Source organism: Phacochoerus africanus, chromosome 9, assembly GCF_016906955.1.
Source record: "Phacochoerus africanus isolate WHEZ1 chromosome 9, ROS_Pafr_v1, whole genome shotgun sequence".
Classification (NCBI taxonomy): Eukaryota; Metazoa; Chordata; class Mammalia; order Artiodactyla; family Suidae; genus Phacochoerus; species Phacochoerus africanus.
In genome coordinates this window covers 104,527,157-104,547,915 of record NC_062552.1, presented here as the reverse complement: position 1 = coordinate 104,547,915, position 20,759 = coordinate 104,527,157, and the positions used below count along the sequence as shown (strand labels likewise).

The 20,759-nt window shown below is 39.4% G+C and overlaps 1 protein-coding gene across 6 annotated transcripts in view; it reads right to left on the bottom strand.

Annotated features, from left to right (window-relative positions):
- NRXN3 (neurexin 3) overlaps positions 1–20,759 on the bottom strand; it is a 1,579,386-nt gene that overhangs the window by 837,967 nt on the left and 720,660 nt on the right. For all 6 annotated transcript variants that reach the window (XM_047796606.1, XM_047796611.1, XM_047796607.1 and 3 more), the window contains one exon: positions 7,555–7,674. In XM_047796606.1, the coding sequence (XP_047652562.1) occupies positions 7,555–7,674 (120 nt within the window). The remainder of the gene's footprint in view (positions 1–7,554; positions 7,675–20,759) is intronic.

The window sequence follows — 20,759 nt, the reverse complement described above, 5'->3', positions numbered from 1 at the left end:
ATGGGAAAATTTACCTTGCTTGACATAGGTACTTTCTATTAGTTGGGGCTGAGTCTGTGAGATGATACATTAACCTGTAAATTTTGTTCAGTGGAGATACAATGTTGAGTAGAAAAGAAAACATCAAATGTTAAGAGCTTTTCACCCTGTGTGACATTTACCAGTTTTATATTTAACCTAAAATTGTATTTTGATATTGTAATACCTATAAATATCTAGTTCTTCAAATATTCTTTTTCTATCTCTTTGTTTACAATTTAACCACATTGTTCTTTCCTTGGTTTAGGACTTAAATAAATTTGGCACACATTCATTCTATATTTATATGTTATATTTTAACTTTATGAAAACTATATTTGTATGAGTCATGCTTCTAACTTTTTGAAAATTACACTAAAGAATAGCTAATAGTTCAGTGGGGCTATTGCATGCCACGGCCTTAACTTCACAATTATGAATTCAATTTATCTTTACAATACTCTTATGAGACAGGACCTATAAATATCCACATTTTAGAGACACAGAGGAACTAATTAATTCTTAACTCCAAGATAACACAGCTATTAAATGACAGAGTCAAGATTTCAACTGAAGCCATCCACTCCCTATCAACTGTATCATCTACTATGCTACATGACATATAGTTAAGTTGCAGTAATGTTTAAAAAAAAAAAAGAAAATCATAAGATAGTCAACAGAAAATGAAAATATAAATTTGTGGGGCTATGGGAGATACACTGATTCTAAATCTCTAACACCTAAAGATGTTCTAACTAAATGGCCTCATCTGAGTATTAAGACAGAAACAACTGAAGTGTTCAGAAAACCAAGAACACAGCCATTCTCTTTTCCAACCCTGCATTCTAACGTAATTTTATTTTCAGAGAAGACTTGCATGCCGCCCCCCGGAATTTTAAGCACTCTAATCTAGTAATTAGCATAGGTGTTCAACTGATATTATTTCTAATAATGTCCAATTAGCAGCAAATCTAATAAGAAAGTGAGCTTTTATGTCAAACAAACCTGGGTTCAAGTCCTGACTTTCTGTGTGACCTCAGTTTTCCATTGTTAAAATCAGGGCAACAATAGTATAGTATTTCTTAGGGACTTTGGGGTGATTAAAGGATAAGATCTTTATAAAGGTCATAGTAGTAGGTCAGGAACATAATAAGGACTTGACAGATGTCAAATACTATTAGTTATAATAAAAACTATCACTATTCCTATGTATTAAGTGCCATTCACATTCCTTATGCTGTTACAAAAGAGGCTAAGTGACTAATTCAATTTCATGGTGTTAGACTTAGAATTGACATTTAAAGCAATTGTACTCTAAAGCTAATTAACGTAATGACTATGTTATGAAGTCTTTCATAATATAATAAATTATATACATCACAAATCAACCTTTAAAGTATATGGTTTATTACAATTAAATTTCCAAGATGAAATGTCTACCAATGGTTTGGTGAAATAAGATTTGGACCCTATTAGGCCTACATCCAGGATCCAGCAATAGAGCCAACAAGGGGATTCTTCCCCAATGAACTGGACACCATTCCACAAAAGGAAAGTAGAAAATCTAATGGTTTTTATATTTTGAAAATGCATATCATACAATTGAGAGCACAAATATTAAAGAGCGTAATTTTAACTATATAAATGTTTAGAATAAAGACTGGAAGGAACTCTGGTAATTGGAACAGCAATTTCTGAACAGGTAGGGGTAGAGCTAAATCCATACAATACCAGAATACTGTATTCTGATTTGGTGCTAGAATAGTCAGGAACTGAAAATCAGATTCTCTGGGAAAAGGTAAAATAAAATCAGAGCATTTCCTTAGCATGGGAGCCCTAAGACCTATGGCAGGAGTGACAGAGACCCCAAAGAAGCCAGGGACCCCAAGGATAATTCAGTCACTCTCTATCCACTCAACAAGCATTAACTGTTGAAAGCTTTGTGCTGTCCCATTGAAAGAGAGAGAAGGAGCCAGACACCAAATCTTCAGAACCTTAAAGGGCCTAACAACCCTTGGAACCACTGAAGAAGGGACATCCATGTCCCATACCTGACTCAGGTGGCTTCCAGAACCTCCCCTGGCTCAAAAAAGATGCCTGCCCTACTCAGCCCCACTCTACTCCCCATTAAGAGAAGAGTTTTCCAAAGCTCTTCTGATCTCTGACAGGGACAGGTGTTAGTAGACAGATTTTTTTCACAGGTACAATACCTGGGCAAGAGGATGCCCATGCAACTTGCAAAAGGTTGGCAAAACAAAAACAAAAACTGGGAGAAAATAGCCAGAACATTAACATTGGCTGTAGGGTATTTCTCTCTGCTTGCTAGGATGTTGCCTTTCCTTTCCAACCCTATTTCACACAATATTTGCTTAGAAAATTCTTATAAATATTTCAAGGTTAATTTATCAATGGAAACTTTTCAAAAAGCCATAGTTCTTCTTCATGGAGTCTCAACCCCAGGCAGAGTGGATGGCACTCTACAACTTCTCACTACATACTGTCTGTACTTTTTAAAAAGCACTTTCATATGTGCCTTCCCCCATTAGACTGTAATGCCTGTCTTTAATAACAGGACTATACCTTATTCATGACCATATCTGCAAATAATAAATGTCTGGGGAGTGAATGAGTGAGTAACTTATAAAATGTGTTCTAAGAAGATAATAGACATCTTAGTAGTAAACTTCTCCAAACATGGCCTATTTACTGGACAGGCAAAGCCTGAAAACAGAGGTAGGAAACACGCACATAAGCAAAAACACGGACATCCTGTAGTTTGATATCCTTGGAAATGACTGCTCTACATATAACAACATAGGCTCATATCATTAGGCCAGGGTACCTAGATGAACCCAAGAGACAGAATTAGCATACACCCATCTGCCCCCTTGTTTGTGCCCTAAGTAATGCGTATATCGCTTATTTTTTCTGAAGCCTGAATGGGAAATGTGTTTTTAACAGATTTAATCAATACACAAAACGACATTAAAAAAGAAATAAACCCTCACAATAAATAAAAAGCAAAAGGCCAATCAATAGCTAGCAGTACAGCTTAACAGCCACTCCAGCAGAAAACGGTCTGAAAAGGTGCTTCACACTCCACTGTCTGCACGATCCACAGCTGCTTGCTATTGATTTCTTGCAAGCAAAGAACATTTATTATCACATGCCAGTGTGAATCTAGCAAGTTCTCCAACAAGCAGCCCACAGTGTGCATCTAGCAATGTAGTGCAGGTAGCTGGCTGCTGAAGGTAGGCTGGGAAGCACATGTATTTGCTTCTCTTCACCCCACAAGGCCATGATAAACATCCGATGTATAAATCTAAGAACTTGATGTGTGTTAAGGACTCATGTCCCACATGTACTTCCTTGGGGCCCAAAGCAATAAGGGGATTCCAAAATTGTATACAACTCAAAAGAGTGGTCATGAACATGCTAATGGGTAACCCCAGTAGTGAAGATAGACAGAGGTGTTTAAAATCACTCTTTTCAAAAAGTCCTTCCCAAAGTTAACTTTTTTGCATATGTGTTAGAATGTGCAGGTGAGCTAGGTTTTGTGCAACATTTTATGGTCTTATGAAGGAGAGAGGAGGAACTCAGCAACAGGTTGCCAATGGGAGTGGCACTGCCACACAATCCAGGAAAGGGATTCTGGATTCACCTGATGGTGCAATGGCTACAACATACTGAAGCTGCCCAGTCCTGATTTGAAATGCCAGTAAGAACCCAATGTCCAAAAGGAATATTCTTGCAAAGACACTTTAAAGGTTTCCTTCCTTTTGTGGCTCTTAAATATTGCCCCAGTGATGTGTCATTAAGTTGGCACACAGATGGTGCTCACCCTCAGGGAGATCAGCCACCTCTGTTTCAGATTTTTCAGAATTGAATACATTCTTTGGGGAATGTTAGGTCTTAACAGATCCTACATGAACTCAAAATTATTTCTGGGATGAGTTTGCCTCTCATAGTTTTTAAAATAGCTGGAAACATCATCTAAATGAAACTCCTATGATTTTACCATTACATGAAACAGTGGAAAGTCATGTCTTAAAACTGGATAAGATGATTAATAAATCAATTATACTTGAGTTTCCAACCAGATGATTTTTATTTTCTATCCAATACAAGGGAATCACTGCCATACAAGGTAATCAGTAATCTATCATACTTTCACAATCACTTACATTGGTTTTCAACTATCTTTCTAAGAATGAACCTGAATATGTACCCCACTGTCTCTATCGACTCATCATCCTTTCACAAAGAATGATGGAATAAAATTCAAACCATGCTGGCTTGGTCTACGCATACTAAATGATACGGCTTTTAAACAGAGGTGATGGCTATATAACAGAACCTCAAGATTGTCAAGCAAATACCAAATTTTGCAAATAGGCAAGGAAAAACAAAGGTTATAAGTGACAGAACCATTGCTAGAAGAAGTACAGAAGACTCTAAAATGCAGACATTTCTTTAGAAGCTTGCAAGTCATGTCCAGTTTCTATTCTTAGGCATGCAAGAATAAATGGAGATATTTCATTTCCATTAAAGATCAACCTGCTGTCCTGAGAAACTACTCATGGAAATGAAAGTATTCAAATAGTTTTCCCCTGAAAAAAACAAACAAACAAACAAACAACTTTTGCCATGATTGAATCCCTAATCAATTCATATGGTCTTATGACAGTATTTTAAGAACTATAATTTATTTTAGACATATGCAACATTCTAGAAAATACACTATTCCCAAGAATTAGGTAAAAGCTAGATTTCCTTGATGCCACTCTATTTACAATGTATGCCCCACTTCTGTTATTTAAGTCAAAGGCAGGCTACCTACGGCATGCACGTTAGCAAAACAATTATTAACTGCCTCCAAGAGAAGACGCAATGCCTGCTTTTCTCTATATGCCTCTCCTTCATCCTTCTTCCCTTATAGTCACTATTTTATTCCTCTTCTTTCTTTGCAATTTCCCCATGACTTTTGCCAATGATAAGCAGAGCTCTGTGCAAATCTGCTGGCAACATTATGGGAAAATGTTCAACTCCTCGTGCAAACTAAACTAATGAGAATTTGCCAACAGAGGCAGGTGCACATAGAATATCAGATAGGTAACATCATTCTGAAGATGTTTGTAGAGTAGAAAATTACAACTCTCAGGATCAAAGTTGATATAGAAGATAATAATCTATGATGTCAGGAGCTGAGCTGATTTTCTTAAGTGGAACAAACTGGTTCTGCTGCTAGTTCCAAAAGAGAAGTTAGCCCAAATACTTACTGTGCTGATAACTGGATACAGAGACATCCATTCTAACAATTTTAAGCAACATACCATTTTGATATATTTGGTTGGACTTCATTAAGAGCTTATATCCAAACTTAATAGTTACATCCTGTACCCTGAATTCTATGTATTCCCCACAGTCTGCTATTAAAATGTTCTTGCTCACATTTCCAGACAACCATCCAATCACAGAAATCCTGGTCCACTCTCCAGGAGAATCAGCAAGTAGATTATTTTAATGATTTGGGCTCAGAAGTCTTCTACAATCAAAAATTTAACTACATCGTTTACAGAATAAAATTCAAAATACATTACCCTAAGCCTGGATGTCTTAGAAACATTGTTGAAGGGTGAGACGCTCTTATGGCAAAAGAAAACTGACCTTTCCCAATCCATTACATATGGACAAACTGTTCAAATCAGGTAATGCAAGAGCCCTCATCCCAGACTTAGGTATAATCTGCTCTTCACAAAGGCAGAAATAATCACAGAAAATTGGAAGGAATCCTGGTTGATTTTTGGCAGAAAACAGTGTCGAGCCTGGTTAGCAGAAAGGAATGTGTCAGTGAGAAAAGAACACATACATACCTTCTAAAGATGGAGCCCAATCGCTGCAGGTAGAGCAACTTACCTTTCTGCCCTTTCTGTGTGCAGTGTCTTCCTGACCACGTTCAGCTGGAGTGTATGTGTGATACGGAATAAACGTGTGAGGATAAAGACATATATGCCCCCACTTAGAGAAAAAAAGCCTCCCACGCAGGCAAATTGGAGGGGAAAGACAGAGCAGACAGTACAATTCCTCAGGTACCCTGGATGGGTCCATAACCCCCTGTTTCAGAAATCTTCTACAGAGAGTGTGTCCTTTGCATTATAAATATAAAGGCATATGCTTACACCTAGATCAAAGAGTTTCAAAGAATTTTCTTTCTACATTACTAGATTCCCCATTTGTTTCTCCTTAGTGCATCTTAAGAAACTGACAGGGCACATAAAGAAAAAAAGCTGTGAAAAAGGTAGAAAACAGGAAAAGAGGTAGCTACATACCTAATAAAAGTTGAGAAATAAGGAATCAAGGAAAACCAAATAGACATGATAGAGATAGCATTGTAATTGGCACTTGCTTCTACTTGTACAAACTGTCATATAACTTTGGTATTTACTCAGATAACATTATGCATCTTTTTTGCAAAACCAACTGACAACTGAGTTCAGAGTATAAAATCAACTCCCACCATGAAGGCTGCATTTAGAAAATCAGAAGGTCAACAGGACCCACTAAGTCAGGTCTTTGCAGCAAATTTCTTTGCAATAAGTCAGAAATTTTAAGTGTTTGCTCATCATCGAAAGTGTTCACATTAGGAAAATAACATGAGAAGGAACTGGAGACACAGGTTATAGATTCCCACGGAACAGAAGTATCTCCACCATTGGTGCTAGAATCAACTTCATGAAATCAGTCTTTTCCTAGAATTGAATCAGCTGATGCACCTAAAGCATCACTAGTGGACAAAAATAGCAATTGTCTTTCTTCCAATATAAAGCGAATACACAGATACATACATATATATATATAAATATTCACAAAATATAAATGTACATATAAACAGAACAACTCTATATATACATGTGTATATATATACATACATATAAACAAAGTAAGTATAAATAAATTCAGCCAGAAGGAATCTCTACCTACATTTGAAACACACTTGAGAATGCCTTAAACATTTCTAGTTGGAAAAATTAATAAGCTCTTAATGTCTTCATCATTCAGAAAGCCTAAGAAATTCTCTAAACTCAGATTTTTTTGGAAAATAGTTACATTCCTTAAATATCCTCTAAGTTCTAAACAATGCAAATGGGGAATCTCAAAACTGTTATCCAGGTGATTTAATTACTGTACAACTGAATCCCTTAGAACAAAAATATTGTCTACATTGTTTTGTTTTTCAGTCAAATGTAATGAAATCTAAAGAAAAAAAGGAAGTAAATGGAAAAATATCTAGTATTGTTGAACGAGAAATATCTCTTTCCTAGAATTAAATCAGCTGATTCACCTAAAGCATTCACTGTGCTCTTCCCATAAGAATATAAGTCCTTTATTTTCCAAGTTTCTGGATGAGAACACTGCTAATGAATCTTTCAGCAGAGCCATCCTTACACATAATGACCTTTAAGCTTTCTCTAAAACTCTGAACTTTGAAAAAAGAAAATTCTGGAAAAGTCCCAAGTATGAAAAGGTTGTACTTACGATCATTGCACTGGTTTCCAGAATATGAGGTCATGGAACAGTCACAGGTGAAGCCTTCCCACTGCTGCATACAGACCCCCTGGTTGGCACATGAATCCTCCTGGCAGGTGGTACTTGGTCCTAGTAATTCACAAGAGAGTGAAAGAAGAAAAAAGGAGGAAGTGTTAAAAATTAATCAAATTCAAAGCAGTGACTTGCACTTACTATTCTCATGCCCCCAAACATTCAAAGACACAACCACCAAAAATGTCAATGCTATATCATGCAAGAAGAACTCACTACATACAAAAGACGACAGAAACACACACTTAGCCACAGACTATCAACAGTTACACACAGAAGGGAGAGGGCTGAACACACTGTTCTCTTTTGGGCAGACTTTGTGAAAGATCTTCATTTCCACTATTCAACTAGAAAGAGATCTCATTTGGAGCATGGTCTTTCTCAATGCATAATGCTAAAGCAGAAAAATGCATTCCCCTGATTCTTGTGAATTAAGGCACAAAAGTTCTTATAGTCTTCTTTGTAACACTAAAAAGATGTTTGATGATAATGAGGAGAAGGAGGAGGAGGATATGGAAGCCAATATGTATGGATGTTTTGTAGGTGATAAGCACTGGGTACTAAGTATTTTGCCTACATTATCCCATAAAGCTCACAAGTGACCTTAAAAGGTAAGTAATTATGGTTACCTTCATATCACAGATTTAAAAACTAAGCTCCCAGAAGTAAAGTAATTTACCCAAGGTCACACATTTGATAATTAAAGGATCTGGATGTACAACGTAGGTCAACTAACTCTGAAACTACCTCAATGGTTCTTAACGCATAGTTCTCAGACCAGTATTACCTGGGAAGTTGCTAGGAATTACTAAGCCACACACCAGATTGACTAAATTGGAAACTTTGGGCAGAGGCAGAAATCTGGGTTTTTGCAAGCTTTCAGGATGTTATGATGTAGCCTAAAGTTTGAGAACCAATGCACTGTACCACAATGCTGCTATAGGTTTATAGAAGAATGTATTCAGAGATTGCATACACCAGAGGGTGCAAAAGAGGTATAGAAAGAAAATATTGGAAATAATATTCATTTACTTTATTTCAATATTTCATGTCTTTCACATGCAAGTAATAAATAATGGCGCATGTATATAGGAAGACCTATCTTGAGGACACTCTCAAAATTGCGGATATGAGTGGGCAACTGAAAAGTTTGGCAATCTCTACCTTTCAGATTGCCATCTCTTCAGATCACCATGAGGCCTCTGTCCAACCATTCTATTTTTTACTTCTATATTCATCTTGGGGGTGAAAGATAAACTTACACCTTTGGAAATATTTTACTACTCAGGATAACTCCATGAATTTCCCAGAAAGCCTCAACAAAGGAGGAGAACTCTTTGACTTATCAAACATATTATCCAGGATCTGATGCAAAAAAACACTTGACACAGTAAAAATATATCCATTGCAAAAAGTGTTTATTTCAGGATTTTCGAGAAATGGCTTCCAAAGGCACAGAATATTGAAATGCAAGCATGCGGGGTCCTAAGGATGCAGGTTCAAAAGAGATGCTTGACTACAAAGGGTTTGTCTTCTGGGTGGCAAGACATTTTATATTTATTCATGAAGGGTGGAAGCAGTACAGATCGTCATTCCTAATACAAAGCTATTAGGATATGACATTAAAAAGTTCAAAACAATTACTAACACTGGGGGAGCAGCATAGCTGCTGGGTTTCTGCAGCTCCTATATGCCATGTGGTTGCCCCATGTGGAGATGAAAGGAGGTTCACGGTCATGTTCTCAGTGGGTCTCAAACTGGTGCATTGTGTGGTACAAGGCTCATTAACAATGGTAAATCAGGACAGCTTTTTGCAAAGGACAAAAGCTTCCAAGAAGTCCACAGGGCTCCCTGACCAAACAGCTCTCATCAGACAATGGGCTAGTAATTCAATTGTGCTCAAGAATCAGAAACACATGGAAGGCTTTCCACTGAAAGCAGAAGAACAGCAAAAACTTTGGGAAGATAATAAGTCTTTGCATGGTCATCGAATCTGAAGACAAAAGTTTTTCCAGCCTCTCTCTTCCCCTTTAGTCAAATTTTCTAAGGGCCGGTTAAAATGCCTCCTGGATATCAAACATTCCCAAGTAACTTCAAACAACAATTCTCCCACTTCTTAGTGGCCATGGCACTCATTAGCTACATCATTAACATTTATATATGATAATATTTAACACGTTATTGTATATTGTACTGTATTCTACTTATAAAAATCCTCTAATTCTTTCACTGTTTTACTATTTGTCCCCCAAAGACAGAATGCTGCCTACAGTTAGAAAGCATGTTATATACTTTGGTTATGTCCTTGCCACACTAAGTGTACTGTGCCAGATTCAGAGAAAGTGTTTCAGTAAATGTGGAGCTGATCTGAACTGCAGCCTCTGGACTTGTCATTGTCTGATACTTTCAAAACCTGAGCATGGGAGAATGTTCCTATGCAAAGTGAGGTCAGGAATCCAATGCAGAGGGAATTATAGGCCATTTCCAAATTCCTCGGAATTTGTTTCACATGCATTAAGGGGTGAGTGCCATTCAGAATAAGACAATCCTCCAAGATGACTTACTACTACATTCCAATCATCTAAGAACAAGAGCAACTTCAGGGTTTCAGCAAGGGCCAGGAGAGCCTGCAATGACTTCCCATCCATCGGAACCTGAACTCCTCCTTCCTTTCTAGGCTGATATTCTAGAGCTCCCTCTCCAGCCTCATTTCCTACTGTTCACTTCCAGTACTCTGGGTTCCTTCCATACCTTCCTCCAGCCAATTCCTCTCTTACACAATAGTGCTCACAGCGGGGCCCCAGTCAGCAGCAGGTGCATCCCCTGGGAGCCTGTGAGAAATGCATGTTTTCAGGCTCCACCCAGACCTAGTGGCTGGAGGCTGGGTTCTGGAATCTGAGCGGTGACAAGTCTTCTGGGTGGTTCTGAGACCTCCTCAGGTTCTAGGACCACCACTCTGATACTTCAAGATCATCCCCACTTTCAAGGTCTCTTGTTCTTGCTCAACTCATAGCCTGAAATGTCCTTTACGCGGCTTTTCAAATGACTGGCTCATCTTATTCTTTTAGTTTCAGCTTAAAATGGGCTTTATTCAGAATATCTTATTTAAGGAAGTCCCCAACAGCACTTTACTTACTCTCCATCCTATTTCCCTCTTTTTTTTTTAACTCATAACAATTACATGGACTGTAACTCAATTATCTGTTCAATTCTTTATGGTCTATCTCATCCTGCTGGAATGAAATGCTCGTAAGTATTAAAGAATCAGAAAAACAGAAATGATTTTTTTCTCATGGAAGACATCCTGATCTTCAAATATAAAAGAATTTTTTGACTGTTAAGTTGGAAGACAAGGATTTCAGAAAAGTAAACTAAGTCACAGAAAAGTCAGGTGATTTTTTGCAATATCCCACAGGTAATATAATAAGCAGGAGGGCCAGGTCTCAAACCCAAGCTTGCTAACTCCACAGAGGAGTTAGATCCACCAAACCTCTATAGAGGTTAGTCATGTGCTTTTAGGAAAGATGGTGACTTGACTTTGTATAGCAGGGAAAGTGACAAGGCAAGAGAAGTACTAAATACAGTACTAAATACGCCATCACTAATAGTAGTAGGTACTTTGGGTTCTAACTCCCAGGTCTTTTTTTAGTTTTATGGAAAGCATCACATTGTGTCTTTTTTTCTTCATTTTTTCCCCCAGATGCCAACCCTGATGGCTGCCGCAAATTCCCCATCATTCTGCCTGAATCTGGGGCTGTTTTTCCCTTTTAAGAACTCTCACAAATGGTCATTTCTTGCCTGTTAGTGCTAAAATCCACCTTTGCCATAATATATAAAGTAACTTTCAGACCCTTGAGACAGATGTGCTGCCGGAAGCAAAGGACACTTGTATCAGACTGTATTTCCGTATTGCCCAAGGAGGACTTAAACCTATGCCTCAAACATCCCAATTTAAAATGGATAAATAAGAAGTTCTCTTGTGATGCAGTGGGTTATAAATCTGGCATTGTCACTGCTGGGGCACAGGTTAAGTCCCAGGCTCTGGAATTTCCACATGCCTAGGGTATGGCCAAATAAAATAAAATAAAATAAAATAATAAAATAAATATTAAAATGGAATAACTGGGCAAATAACCAGCACTAGCTGGTCATGGTCATAACGGGATGGTGGGCTTGATGAGGAGCAGAGCCTGGGATGATACAAGTGGTTTAATTCCCAATGTGCATTCATCCTAAAGGGCTTAGGCTGATATCACACTGGTAGGCACCGGGTGAGGCTGGTTTGACAATATCTGTCATCTTTAATCACACAGGATGAAGTGTTTGTCAGAGAGCACCACCACAGTAGAACTCTGTACCAAGAAAGAGTTTGCTGGCCCTACATAAAGCACAGCTGCCATGAGAAGGAGCCGGATGAGGGCTGCCAAGGGCATGTTTAAAGAGATATCTTCCACCTTCAACTTTATTTTCCACTCCTGTAAGTGCATAAATGTTTCCACTTTTATATATATATTTATTTCTTTTACAGTGGCACATGGAAGTTCCTGGGCTAAGGGTCGGATCAGAGCTGCAGCTGCCAGCCTACACCACAACCACAGAGAGGCCAGATCCAAGCCTCATCTGAAAAATACACTGCAGCTTGTGGCCATACTAGATCCTTAACCCATTGAGTGAAACCAGGGATCAAATCTGCATTCACACAAACACGGTGTTGGGTTCTTAACCTGCTGAGCCATAATGGGAACTCTGACTTGTTTATTTTTTCATAGAGGTAGGATGACTGAACAGTAATTGAGTGGGAAGGAAGAAAAAGAAAAAAGGAAGATGAATATATACAGACAGATGTATTTGTGCACATGTGTGTATATATGTGTGTGAAAGACTTAGCAGCTTTCTGAGAATTCTACTGATGAAATATAAGGATGAAAGTGTTGAGGCTTCATGGAAGGAATTCTCTTTTTTTTTTTTTTTTTGGTCTTTTTGTCTTTTTAGGGCCGCACCTGCAGCATATGGAGTTTCCCAGGCTAGGGGTCTAATCGGTGCTATAGCCACCAGCCTACACCAGAGCCACAGCAACGCCAGATCCTAGCTGCGTCTGCAACCTATACCCAACTCATGGCAATGCTGGATCCTTAACCCACTGAGCGCGACCAGGGATTGAACCTGCCACCTCATGGTTCCCAGTCAGATTCGTTAACCACTGAGCCATGATGGGAAGTCCATGGAAAGTATTCTTGATATTAGGGGTAAGACTAGCCTTACTTAGCTGCATATCTTGGTCCTTGCAGCAAAGATGCTTCTGAGGCTCTCAGAGCACTTCTACATTTATAGGGTTGGGTCCTCTTGGTTTTTCTAAAGAGAGTAATTTATAGACAACAGAAGATTCATCCTTTTTAATTGGCAGAAACCCAACTCATTTCTACTTAATTTTAAAATAAGAAAGCAATGATCCTTAAATGTGTCAAATGTCCCTCTCCATAAGGAGCCAGCTGAGAAGTGAATGCCCTAGTTCCTATTTTACAGAAGATTAAGCAAAGCCAAGGAACCAGGTGCTAAATGTTATTATAAAATTTCATTGGTGGGAAGATCCAAGAGCACCTGTGCTCCCCAGACCTTCTTTCTTTTCCATCTTGAAGGCATGGCCCATGCCTGCTTGTGCTCAGAAAGGCACTGAGGCAGGTCTCATCAAGCATGCTCAGGTGCTTATAGCAAGGGTTCAAAATAGTCACTTGGCTAGGATGATGAGTAAAAAGGACTGACGATAAAATTCAACCTTTAGGGGACATTGGAAGAGTTTCAGTAACACCCCTGTTCTCCTCAATCACTTCACCCCTCTCATCATACACTGAGTAAAACAAAGTCAAGATGGGCATGGGGACTGGTTGAAAGCTAGAGGCCCTCATGAGGTCTCTAATGGCCTTTGAGTTCATGTGCTGTTTAATATTTAACAACTAGAACCCGGGGGGGGGGGGGGGAAGTACTAAAACCTGATCTGTAACATTTCTCTAACCTAATTTTCAGAGTGTAAAATACTCCCACCACAGCCAATTTCAAGTCAATATGTGTAACACGATGTCACTCTGCTTGCAAAATTCCTGAAAATTCCTGTGCTGGTGCCAGCTCTCACACAGTATTGCCTTGATGTTCAATGAACAGCAGAGAATAACTGCACTGGGTGAGTAAAGCAATCTGCGCACATGACACTTTCAGACAATGGAGAAGTAACAGTGATGCCTGTCCCCCTGGGGCATGTGGAGAGGGGAGAGAATGGTGGCGTCATAAAGCGTTGCTCAATCCATCCTATTTCCAGAGGGTGCCTGGGTAATTAAGGTGCAACAATTTGATCATCCCTTCTTTCTAAAATCATGAACGGGTCCCCAAAAGTCAGTGCTGCCTCAGGAAATGTAAACTGAGGCCTCATTATGTTCTGCTTTTTCTTCTTTTCCCAGCACTCATGTAGCAGCCTATCAGAGTAGTAGAGGGAATTTTTTAAAAGAGAGAGTGAGAAAGTTTCAAAGGCGAGGCTCAACAAAAAGCTAATTTAAAATGCTTTGCTTTAATGAGCATTCTGTGAATAACATCTAGAACTTAGTGAAATTGTATTGCTATGAAAACCAGCTTCCATAAAGTCAGGTGGAGGACACGCTTGGGTACTCTCTGGTCATCTGTGTACTATTTCTGCTTTGGAAACAGGCAAATCCAAACTCATACCCTATAGCACAGTAGGGAAAAGACCATCAGTTTTAAAATCCAGCTTTATCACTTATTAGGAATGTGACCTTGGGATAGCTACCTAAAGTCTCTGAACCTCCTTTTCCCCATCTGTACAGAGGAGATGGAAGTTGTTTCTACCTAACATGGTGAAAGGATTGAATCAGATGACATATGCAAAGACTATAAAGGCATCCATGAACTGGGGATAGCGATATCTACCCCATAAGGTCGTCATCATTCTGGAGACACAGTATACCAAGTCCTCAGCATGCACCCGCACTAAGTAGGCCCTCAATAAAGGGTATTATCAATCCTGTTGGAAAGGAAAATCAAGCTCTCTCCACCCATTTCCATTGGGTATGTAGTTGGTCAGGAGAGCAGGTAAAAACCACAGTCATGTAGTAAATCATGGTTACACAGTTCTCTGCCATGCAATGTTGAGAGACAAGAGGTAGAAACCATTGTGAGAGGTGCCATGTAATTCTTCTCTCTCTTATTATTTCCCACAGTGCAAACTTTTTTTTTTTCTTTTTTAAGGCCCCACCTGCGGCATATGGAAGTTCCCAGGCAAGGGGTCGAATCAGAGCTACAGCTGCTGGCCTACGACACAGTCACAGCAACACGGGATCTGAACCTCTTCTGCGACCTACACCAGAGCTCACAGCAATGCCAGATCCCCAACCCACTGAGCAAGGCCAGGGATCAAACCCACATCCTCATGGATACTAGTTGGATTCATTTCTGCTGTGCCGAAACAGGAACTCCCAACGCAAAGTATTTTTGAGGAACTTAGTCCTATTAGGTCAAACACTATATTACATAAAATATAATAGAGAAAGTAATACAGTCCTTAGATTTGGAGAAAACAAAGTGAGGAACTATATTCCTCACCGTAAAGAAAATTGGAGAATTAAAATTCTCTTTACCTGTTAGTGTTTGGCTGAGGCCAACTCTTATCTAAAATGACTTGAAACTTGTAGTTGTCAAAGGATCCCAACCAAAACTTTTATTGACTTGCTCAAGATATGCAGTACTTAAGACCAAATCTGATCATTTCTTGCCCCTGCCCAACCCCCTGCCCATCATCTGGGCAGAGGGACAACTTACATTTCTAGAAAAGAAGCCACTCAACTCCAGAAATAAAAGCTGCTAAGGGGAATTATAATTCAAAGCAGAGAGAAGATGTTCTGATCAATCACCTAACCCAATAAAGAGCTATTCTTTTATTTCTCATGACTCACTCTTACCAGGTCAAACTTAATATTTCTTTTGCCAATGGGCAGCTCCTTTTTTATATAGACAAGCTTTTAGGAAAACTTTTCCTCTCCAGGAATATGCCTCTTGCAAGTAAAAAAGAATTAGGAAATTACCTCTGCAAAATCCAGATATTGTCATTCTATTCAAGGGACATTCAAGTTCAAGGGACTGTACCTCTCAGCAATGCACACCTCCCATGGCCCTCAAGGGAGTACCTACTCCCTCTCTTAACCAAGGATGCAAAGTCTGACCTGAATCAAGGCTGTCAATCAAGTTCTTTCTTGACACCTGTCCTGACGTATAAATGTCTGTTTTGAAACATAATTACACTGGGGGGGGGGGAAGGAAATAAATAGAAGAAAAAGCTCATTTTTCTCCCTCTATCTTTTTAGCCTGCAGGAGGAAGAGGTGTCAGGCTCACAGTTCTTCCCTCTGTCTTGGAATATGCTACGTCCCTCCTCACTGCTCTCTACTTCTACTTCCTGTCCTTCTCATCCATTCTCCATCCTGGTGTCACAGTGACCTTGACAAGGTGAAAATCTGACTCAAGTCTCTGTCCTCCTCACAGCACCCTCAGGTTAAAGTCCAACTCCTTACACAAAAGGTCTGTAATCACCTGTCTCCATCCTACGGCTCTAGCTTTGTCAAAAATCACATCCCTACATGCACATTATTTCAGCCAAATGGAGCATCTTGTAGGTGCCCAGAAAGGCCAAGTTCTTCCATGAGCTTCCACCTTTCATCCACCTAAACCACGCTGTCCTTCAGACTCAGCTCCAACTCTGTTTAGAAATCATTCCCTGAACACCCGCCACGATCATCATGACCCCACACGGGGCACAGCCCTCTTCTGTGGCCACCCAGCATGCTCCGTTTTCACAGTTTTAGCATAGCTGTTTCACTCTGCCTTGTAACTACTGGCTGATCTCCTATAGATTTATTTGATGTCAGAGGGTATCACATCTGCAATCCCAGTACGTAGCTGAGTATCTGAATTCCTATTAAATTGAATAGAACAATCACTAGAGAAGATGGAAGGAAGGAAGGAATGAAGGAAGGAAGGAACGAAGGAAGGAAGGAAGGAAGGAAGGAAGGAAGGAACGAAGGAAGGAAGGAAGATTTTAAAAACACCATCCCAACAACACAATGACAAGAGAATTCAAGCTGTTGACTCGTGCAGACGCATTCTGCCACTTCCTAGACCCACTGTTCTATTTCCTTCTGAATGTGATTTGCTTTTACATTTCAGACTACCTCATTTCTTTATCATGTTTTGACTGTCCTTCACACTTAACTGGTAATTAGCACTATGTGTGTCCACAGGTTGTAGTTGAAAAATCCAGCCTGAGTAATGGTCCCTATCCCAATGTCTGGGAAATAAATGGAAAGGCATTTGCATCCTAAAAGTCTTTTGATATAATATCAGGAAAAGAGTAAGATGACCCAAAATAATTACAAAGAATAACTGCTCTTGAAACAGACCGTCAAGTCATTACAAAAAGGGAAGAGGAGTTCTCCTCATGGCTCAGCAATAACGAACCTGACTGTATCCATGAGGATGTGAGGGTTTGATCCCTGGCCTCACTCAGTGGGTTAAGGATCTGGCATTGCTGTGAGCTGTGGTGTAGATCGCAGATGTGGCTCAGATCCTGAGTTCCTAAGGCTATGGTGTAGGCTGGCAGCTACAGCTCCAATTCAACCCCCAACTGGGAATTTCCATATGCCGTGGATATGACCCTTAAAAAAAGGCAAAAAAAAAAGGGAAGAGAGTTTGGGTCAATGCAGTAATAACATAAGAACCATACTAATGACTAGACTGCTTCTACAAATGAGCAAATTAAAATACTCCAAACTATTGTGTCTCCAAATCTCTATCTATACTTTGGTGAAAATTTTATAGTAGGCATAGGAATCAACTAGTTCCTTACATGATTCCTAGAAAAAATTTCTCCTTTGGGAATTTTAACTCACTTAGATACAAACAGAGTCCCTGTGTAAGTTTCTGGGGATTCAAAAACCCATACATGAGAAATGGTAAAGTCTTGGGGGAGATGAGGTTGTCTACTTTCACCTAATAAATCTGATCACAAAGTGCTTTGACAACCTCGAATCGCCGCTTATTATAAATCAAATCCCACAGCTTTCCTTCTCTCTTCCATTTACAGAGTGACATGGAGTGGATCTATTTTGAGAATTAGATAGAAAGTGAAAAAACAAAAGCCTTCAGTACTACTGAAAGAGCCCCACATATTTTGAAGTTGAAAGCTATTGCACAACTACCTTGAACTTTAAAACACTAAGCCAGGGCATGATCTTTTCATTAATGCTAGGATGTATTAGCCTATATGCGAATGTACCGAGAGTGATGAAGAAAAAAAATCACAGTAAAATGGCTAGAGAGATGTCTGTCCAAGAGAGAAACATGTGTATAGATTACCTACATGAAATATAACAAGTCACTGCAAAGAAAAGAATACTTAAGGTGAAAAACAATTTTTTAATTTTTTTATTGAAGTATAACTAGTTAACAATGCCGTGTTAGTTTCTGGTGTACAGAAAGTGATTCAGTTGTGTGTGTGTGTGTTTATTTTGTGTATGGTGTGAGAGAGTGTTCTAATGTCATTGATTTCCATGTGTCTGGCTGGCTGAAAAATAATTTTTTAAAGCTACCTTTGTCTCAGTCACTGGTAACAATTCTTGCTATTTGCAAATTTGCAGAAGCCATTGGAGGCTTGATCCCCTGTTTAACTACCCTCCAAAAGATATTTAAAATGCTGGTCCTTGTCTTGCTATTCTGAGTCACAGAACCTGATGGGACAGGGCAGATGGACCATCAGAGACTTTGAAAGGCACCTCTTTGAATGGTAGAAGGAGCAGTTTCTGCAGGAGATATTCACCAACATCCAGAATGCAGGCATTTTAAGGGTATTCAGGATAATATTGATAGATCAATAGATTCTCTTCTGCCCTAAAAGTATTTTTTTCTTTAGAATCACAAAACAGGAAAATAATGTGTTCCATCAAATTCCCCAATGGGAGACATAAATCTCTGGAATGTTTTAATGACACTAATATCTCTGAAATGCCTAAAAGGTTTCTTTAAAGTGAGTCAAGAGAAAATGGCATTCTCTTTCACAAGGTCCGAGTGCTCAAAGCCCTACACTAAGAAATGACCTCCTTGACCGAGAAGGTAATAAATTAAGAAGTCAAGTGGGCTTTTTTGTTGTTGTTGTTCTTCTTCTTCCAAGTGCTATCTTCTGTCTATAGCAAATAAATTAAAAGGAGACAATCTCTCCATGGAAACTACTTAGAGAGGCATTTCCAGAAGTGTGTAATATCTTTGTGGGGAGTCATGATACAGGACGCTGTCAAACCTCTTTGGTCCCCCTCACATGTAATCATGCTCCCATCCCCAAGGCCTCGCCTTTGTTGTTATTTTTCATGCAGTGATCTGGGTTTTCTGCCACTGTTTGTGAAGAACAGAGGGTTCAGCCCCCTCCCCACAACCGCTGCTGTCCGAAAGGTGTGACAGCTTGAAGGCCTCTAAAGAAGAGATACCCAGGGTTACAGAGGACATCTTTCAGTCCAAAGTGGTAATGGGAACAAGAACCTTCTCTACCTTGCAGGTCAGCTTTGGTCAACGCAACTTTGTTAGCAAAAGAACAGAAAAGGCGAAAACAATAACCAGAGGTTAGTAAGAGGCAGAGTCAACCAGGGGAACATCACAGAAATGAAAACACAATCAGCATAACCAGCATCACTCGGACAGACAATTGAAATGCTCGACAGGTTCTCCAGAGACAGCACAGACAAGGGGATGCACAGACCAGGGTGGAGCAGGCCTCGCCAGAGCTACTTTGGCAGAGCAGTGGCAGGGAAACACTGGACTGGACAGAGCACAAGCAGCAGTCACAAGGACCTCCCCACAGTCACACAGCCAACCCCAAAGCATATGGTCCAGAAAAATGATCTTCCATCAGTCAGGATAAACATCCAGAAATAAGGGCAGTACATGGCCAGACTGAAAAACACGTGTGCACAATCAGACAGAGCCCACAAAAATAATTCCGAACATTTAGGAGTTAAGCATGGAATCATCACTTGGGAACACTCCATGGAACCTCCTGAAAATGCCACCGAGAAATGTGGCACTAGAATTGGGCATTTGTATCAAGGTGAGATGAAAATACCAATAACCCTCAATTGGCCTAATTTATAAAAATGGAGCCAAACCCTAATGACTGTGGGCAAAAAGGGACCAAACCAATGTCCTTTTTTATTTATTTATGCCAGCTCAAAATGAAGCACGTGTTTTTTTCTCAGATGTTTGCCATCTGCAATTTGGGAATTGAATTTCTAGCCAATTCAAGCCTTGGCGTCTGCAGCAAAGCTGGCCTCAAGATAGAAAGAGATATTTACCAGCCAAGTATTGCATTAGACATTATAAAAAATTCCTAGCCCCAACTGAGAGGTTCCAAGTCACAGCTAGATGATGGCTAGATTGTCCAAAAATTGCACTTAATTTCTAATTTATACACTGCATATATTAGAAATGTAAAATCAAAACCTAATGCAAGATTTTTTTCTTTCTTACTACAAACAATTGAGAGCCAAAGAGTAGTGGATTAATGTGTCTCTAAAATAATTTTAGACTCTTTTGGTTAGATATAATAGAGAAAGTAATACAATAACTACTTAGGGATCTGGAAGTATCATTATCAATGACTTTGATAAGAATATATGACCTATCTTAGCCTGTGTACCCCAGATATCTAAGAATAAAACACATTTACATTCTTGATGAGATCTAGACCCCAGTTCTTTGGAATGAATCATAATCCCCTGTTTCCTATTCTAGTCATAGAAATGATCAATGAAAAAATATGTTCCACTCCCTATGACTCTGCCTGTCAAAGGCCGTCTTGAAGGTTCTGTACTACTACAGAGACTCAGAATGAGAATGATATTTTTCTGCAGTTTTGTGCCCTTTCCTTCCCTCCCCATCATCTTCCATGGTGCCCTAAAAACTCTTGGGATCTCTTAGAAGGGCTTATTCACAGTAGTGCAAACTTCCAATGACAGTCATTTATGCCATAACCCACTTTGGGGCCATTTTTCCTGTCCACTTAGGCTAATTATCCAAGTCATCTGTGTACCATAAACAAGGGCTT